At 44.7% G+C, this 6,898-nt stretch overlaps 1 protein-coding gene across 1 annotated transcript; it reads right to left on the reverse strand.

Moving 5' to 3' along the window:
* Positions 1-803: 803 nt before the first annotated feature.
* On the reverse strand, positions 804-5,283 carry MAP10 (microtubule associated protein 10). Its single transcript, XM_079971790.1, has one exon. The coding sequence runs from the start codon at positions 5,248-5,250 to the stop codon at positions 2,677-2,679; it is 2,574 nt and encodes an 857-aa protein (XP_079827916.1). The 5' UTR covers positions 5,251-5,283; the 3' UTR covers positions 804-2,676.
* Between the last annotated feature and the right edge of the window lie 1,615 nt (positions 5,284-6,898).

The raw sequence follows: 6,898 nt of genomic DNA on the forward strand, positions 1-6,898 counted from the left end.
TTAATTGGACAGGAACATTTGAAAAAAGAGAAGGGCAAAAGGGAACCTCAGAACTTTTCCAAATGAAGCCACTGCCCTAAGGCAGGATTCTATAAATCTATAAATATGAAGCTCCAACACAAAGGGCTGGTTGAGTATGTTGAAGTTTGTGTGTGGCCTAGTCTCTTCTTTGTGACTGGGCAGATCCAGAACTATTCTGAAATGATGCAAAGATAGAAAAGTGAAGTCTTAGTTCACAAGTATATATGCCTGCCTAAATAGGATGGAATCCTTAAATTATAAATGAACAGGGCTGAAGCTTCAAATTATAAATTCAAACAATTACATTCTCAAAAAAAGGGGAGTCTACAACTTGCCTCTGTCTAGATTTCACAAGTGAGAGGTAGGTTACTCTGAAAAGGCAGAGATGTCAAAGCTGCAATTTGTGTGTACTTATGAAGTCAATATTCCTCCCTTCCCTCCTGCGCATGCACTCACAGAAAAACTGCCTCACTTTTTAGTACATTGGCTTTTCTGGATTATTCCTCTTCCAGTGACAAGAGTGAGCAGAGCCATTCAAAATATCTGTATTTGGTCTATATTATTAGAGAGCATGAGCTTTTTTCATCATTCATGGAAACTTACTATGTATAGTTTGAGAATGCTGTCTCCCATGACACCCTCAATTTAATTTGCCCCCTCTCCAACTTAAATGACATCTTACTTCCTGCAGTTGAATTTCATTTGCTTTTTCTATATTTTTGTTCTATGGTGTCCCAAACCCCGTTTTGTCCTAAACACACCCTGTAAATTCTGCATTTGTTTCTCCTTTCTGATCCTGATTCACTTCAAATTGTCCTATAGTACTCTAAAATAGAACACTGAATCGAATCGAACCTTCCACTATATACTACTGTATTTATTATTATTTATTTTATTTCTATACCACCCTATACCCGAAAGTCTCAGTATACTGTACCGTTACTTCTGACATTTTGAATGCAATGTTTATGCTAATGAAACTAAAGTAGCATTTGTCTATAACGACATGACACTCACTTCTGGTACTGATGCACTAAGAGCCCAATCCTATGGAACCCCAGCACATAATCTTGTTTCATTCTTGATCTCAATCCAGTGCTTATCAAGGGTTCTTTATGGTACTTTCACACAAAAGAGTGGGAAACTCTTAAATCTGGCTTTTCAGGTACACTTGGCAGGCAGTAGAATAAGATCCTCTGCATTTCTGAATTAAGATCTGATATGATTTTAGGGGCAGCCACAATATGAACTTGCACTATAACAGAAACAGGACTTGGCTCTTAATTGGGACAAAAAACATCTACTCTAAAACTTACATGAACTTGGTCTTACTAGTATTATTTACTTAAGGTATTTATATCCCATCTTTAACAAAAATCAGTACCGCTGATGCATGACACCCAGCGTGCTTCCAAACAGGCTATTTATCTGTGCAAAAGTTAGTTCTTATCCCACACTTTCTAGTGTAAGTATTGTGTTACTTTTCCTCACTGCAAAAAGTCCAATAAAAGTGAGGGAAATTGCCCTGGAAAATGCAAGATAACAATCACAAGCTGGCAATGTCATATAAGCGCTGCGCTAACATATCAGGATGAATTCTCAATAAACTGGTGGCATCATATAGCCTCCACACAAGTTTCATGCAACCCTATCAGTGTGACTGCACAATAAACAGCCAGTTTGCAAGTTCCTTGTCTCTCATATGTCAGTTAAAAATAAATGTGAGAGTGCTCCTGTTCATCTCATTTTAACTGTTTCCCCCTTCTGAAATTAATTTAAGAATTAGACTGTTCTATTTGAATTGAAAGTATGTCTGAGGACTTGTATACAAATTGTTTTGATCACTGAACACTTATTGGACATTAGCTAGGATGGTAGAACCACTGCACAATCACATGGCAATCAAGTGGTGCTGCAGTAATACAATATCAAAAAGCATTTTTGACTTATTCATATTACTGACTTGCTCAGCATTGATCAGACTGAATTTATTTCAGAGGATGAATTGTTGAGTGCAGCCATTGCTACATGTTAGATCTGCCTTTTGGCATAAAAGCCCAAATTCTCTTTCAAATTAATATTTGCGCTAGCGTGGCAGAGGCCAAATGTGTCACATGGCAGCAATGCCATTCCACTTCATAAACTTAGGTCCAAACTGTAAACGACATTAGTTTACGTAGCCTTGTATTTTTTCTAAAATGAAGTGGGGTGGGAAGGGTCAATTCTTTACCCCAAGCCAGTCTTGATACAAATCAAGGATCCCTGTATCTACTTGCAATGAAAGGAAACTGCTAAAAATGGGAGACACTGGCCATCAGTCAGATAGAAATTCTGCATGCACCCAAATACTCACTGGAAACACAAAAATGTATATTTGCATGACAGTCTTCTCCCAAAAGTTTTTGAAACTTGTTTGAGTTTCAAAAGCAGCTCACCATTCTGTACGTGTGTGCGAGAGCACTAGCCTAAAATCCAAACAGTTGCAGAGTTCTGCATGCTCTGGATGGCTCACCTAAAAATACCCATGGTACATTTTTTTATATCCATCACTTATAAAATAAAAACTGCATTTGTGAAAGACAGTCATAATACTTGCAATCTTAGCATATAAAAATAAAGACATTTTCACTTTGATCTGGTCATTATTATTGGTAATTACATTGTGTATCCTGGAAGCTTGTTTACTACTAATTCACTGATGTGTCTATATTGATTAGTAACATCCACCATCTCAAAATTATCATCTTTTTCTTTTTTAGATGGATTGCTTTCTTCTAACCCGCTAAGATCAACATCAGACACACTGGAGGGCAAGTAAGAGCTAACTTGAGATGTCCTTATTGACTGGCTCCTTTCCACAGATGATTCACCTTTTTCTACATTATTATTTCTCTCAGAGGGAACTTGTTCCTCTCCCAAGGTCTGCATATCTTTGCTCCCTTCCTTGTTGGCCCGCTGAGCTGCAAGTTCCTCCTTTGAAACTCTTGCAGAAGGAGAATCATGATCAAATTGATTAAGAGCAACACCTGTGGCTTTTTCATTAGATTTTGAATAATAGATCTTTTTAAGAGATTGGATAGGAGATGTATCTGAGGGAACTGGAACAGGGGGTGAAATGCTTTCAGCAGTCATACTTCTTTCAGACATTTTAGAATCCGAGTCCATAACAGACTGGCTTTGATTTGGGTTTATTAGCAAAGGTTCAGAGCTGCTCTCTTGATCTTCTAAGGCTGTGCCTGAACTGTCAACATTGGTGAAATCTTCTGAATAGGCTGCATTTTCAGAGCCAAGAACCACATCACATGAATTCTTAAGTCCATAGCTGCTTTCAAAATTGTTGCTCTGGCTATCATTACGAAGGCTTGAAGCATCCCAATTATTTTTCAGTACACATTTTTCTTCTTCTGTATCAATTTTACTTTCAAGGGCATTAGTATCCTGCAAACAGACTCTCGGCAGATGGACTTTCAAACTCTTTTCTTTATAAGAAGAGCTAATACTTTCAGGAAAGCCCTTGTGTTTTGCATTTTCATGACTCTTTACACGGCGGGCTGCAACTTTTTTTTTGAGATCACAGGTTAGTCCCTTTATGGTGGCAGAGTAATCTTGGTCAGTACTGCTTTGTATTAGAGTCTCAACATTTTCATTTATTTGAGCATTTTCTTCAGAGATGCTTTTTTCATCAAATTGTACAGAAGACTTTGAATGGCGCTCGGGAGAGCTCCGCAATAGTTTCCCTTTATTTGAAGAGCTTTTGCCTTTCCTTTCAATGGTGAAGTCTCCTTGCTTTTTTCTACGATGTTCCCTTTTTTCATGCACTTTCAACATGACTGGATTGGAGCGCAGCAAACGAAGTTTTAGAGTATTTGTTAGCCCATAAGTAAGCCTTCGTTTAGGGGAAGAGTTTTCCTTAGTATTGCTTTTCTCAAGATTGCCACTTCTTTCCATTTTTGTGAATCCTTTACCAGTGCTTGTAACGTGCATGGAGGGATACATACATTTTAAATGATCTGGGCGATTTCTTTTTAACTTTGGGCTAGCAGACCTTCCTCTCTCTTTATGATTAGGAGAGGGTTTTTTATATTCCCGGAAGGGGCATAGACTCTTGACACTTGAGGGCGGGGCTTTTGTACCATCTGCTACATTTTGGTATAGCCATGCTAACTGAGGGTGCACAGTAGACGGCCCTGGCTGCAGCGACTGGTTGCTCAGCAGGGACAGTTCCACCAACAAAGCATTCAGCAGAGGCAGCTGGCTCAAGGTTTGTCTGAGCTGATCATGGCTACTAAGCGCTGGAGATGCCAAGGCAGGCTCTGGGACGCTACCTGAAGGCTCCTCCTTAAGAGGCTCTGCAGAGGGAAAGACGATTTCTTCTTCTGGAAAAGGTTCGCGAGGTGCAGCCACCGTCACCATCCCTGATGCCGCAGCTTTCGGCGTGGAGCAAGGATTTTCAGCCGGGCGGCTATAGTACATTGGCGGGGGGCAGAAGACGTTGGTCAAAATCTCCAACTCTTGGGCTGCTTTCTGCACAGCAAGGCTGGGGGGTTGTTCTTCGGTAAGGGTGCTGTTGAAGGACTCCGTGCTGCCACCTTCCGGGGCAGGGTCCTGCTGGTCTTCTTCTCCTTCTGGGATGAGCTCCAGGTTGACCCCTCTGTCGCTGTGGACGCTGGGCGGACGAGGCGGTGATCTGTGCCGCTCCTCGATGTGGGGCTCCCCGGGGGCCGCCCCCTGCCCCAAGTGGCCCAGCAGGCAGGGCCCCAAGTTGCTCAGGCGGTAGCTCAGGCCCAGTTCTCCCACCGGCTCCCCCATCAGGTCCCTCAGCGGAAACTGCCCCCTTCGCCCTCCGGGGCCGCTGCCCAGCAGCAGCTCCTCGGCGGCGGCCGCCAGGGAAACGCTGGAGGTGCCCAGCAGGCGGGCGGGGCCTTGTCCCGGCGGCAGCGCCAGCAGCAGCGCGTAGAGCGGGGAGCGCCTCAGGAGGCCCTTGAGGGCGCCCGGCCGCAGCCGGAAGAGGCACGACTTGCCCCGCCCGAAGGGCACCAGCGGGCCCGGCACCGAGTGCGGGGCGCGCACCAGGAGGGTGGGGAAGTCCAGTAGCCGCAGCGCCACCGCCGGGCGGAAGGGCCTGCTGGCCGGCATGGGCGTCGGCAGCAGCCGCGGCTCCACGCGCGCCGATTCCACCAGCAGCTCCAGCGAGAACAGGCTCTCCTCGCAGCCGTCGCCCTCCTCCATCCCGGCTCGCCGTCGACAGCAGGGCGGGCGGGCGGGCGGGCGGCGGCGGCGAACGTTCGCTCTCGCGAGACCGGAGGGGGGAAACCGCGCGGCTACGCGCGCGCGCCAGCCTCCGCGTATAATTATCTCTATGGAAGCCGTTGTCTAGCGACCGGCCGCCGCAGCCGCAAAGCCCTCTGGGAATCCCAGCTAACCTCTCCTGCGATCAAGCTCTCCGGGCCGTATCGGGGTCGGGACCGCGGAGTCGAAAGGGACTCCCAGGGGTCATCTAGTCCAGCCCCCGCCAAGAGACGTTCTAACGCTGGGAGCTGCTAGACAGCAGGCCGTTGCTGCAGGCGGAGGCTTGTACCAGCAACGGCGCAATATCCGCGGCAGCAGAACGGGTTTCATTGTCTTGCGCGCCTCGTTTTGTCTTGATGTTATTGTTTAAGCAGCCGTTCGCTTAGACTAGAGCAAAAATAGTTTTTAGAATTCTGAGATACCAGTGAAGAGAAACATGGTGTCCACCCCCCCTCTTGGTCTCCTGACTTGAGGGGCACAATCCAGACAAAGATAAGCACCTTAAATTGCTTTTGGGTCGTTGTCTTTACAATGCTGACCAATATCTAGTGGAAATAAACGGGATGAATTTGTAATTTTGCTTGAATGCTCCTCAGGGTTTTGGGGGGGTTGTTTTTGCATTTAGGGGGGGTTGTTTTTGCATTTCCTACACATCCTTCCTCCTTTTGTGTTGTTTTTTAATGTTAAATGTTGCAGGTGTTGGAAGAGGGGGGTGAGTGGGATTTCAAAGGGGAAGAGCGTTGTTTACATATGGATGCATGTATTTCTTTAGCTGCAGGCTTTGGAAAACGTTCTATCTTTTTTGCTGTACAGGAGAAATCATCTCCACTGCAACATGAAATTTTTGTTTTGAGTGATCGGTTTAGTGATCCGCTTTCATTGATACAAGCATTGAAAGTATGCAGCCAATGTTCAAAATCAAGATAAATCTGGGCCCAAACTTTTGTGATTTTAAGCCATCCTCATTAGAAGAGGAAGACAAATATCCTTTGGGGGGGGGTTGTCAAGAAAAAGGAGCAGCCACAGATGTAGGCTCATTGAACATAAAATGTCAAACTCAACTTTCCCCTCCCTTGCAAAATAACTCAGTCATTGTAACAGACTGGTTTTCTGAGAACATGAACTTTCATGAGAGCTAGTGTGTTTTTATTACTCGCTGTTGCATAGAGAATGCTTGAAAAAGTTAATGAACTGTTCCAAATATCAAACAATCAGAATGGAAATTAAAACTCTTCCAAAACCATTTTTCCTCTTCAAACTCACTGATTTATCCTTAATCTGATTGTGTTTTGGGCTTCATCCAAGACTTTTAAACACTTGGGGTTTGAATTATTTGGAGTGAATAATTCACGTATGGCACTTAGTTTGCAGACAGGAAGATTGCTGTTGTCAACAGTTCAAGCCAACGTACCAGATTTGACTTGGCTTCTTCTTGTTTGTTAGGATTAATGTAACACATCTCAGTGAGCTGGAATCTGTGCTGCCTGCAACAAGAGTTGTGCACTCAAGCAGCCTGGAGAGAATACAGAGCATGTCCTCTACAGGCCAGATATGGGCTCCCTTCCCTCCCTGACAGGGAGACAGCAGT

Source organism: Podarcis cretensis (assembly GCF_951804945.1).
Source record: "Podarcis cretensis genome assembly, chromosome: 3".
NCBI classification, from domain to species: domain Eukaryota; kingdom Metazoa; phylum Chordata; class Lepidosauria; order Squamata; family Lacertidae; genus Podarcis; species Podarcis cretensis.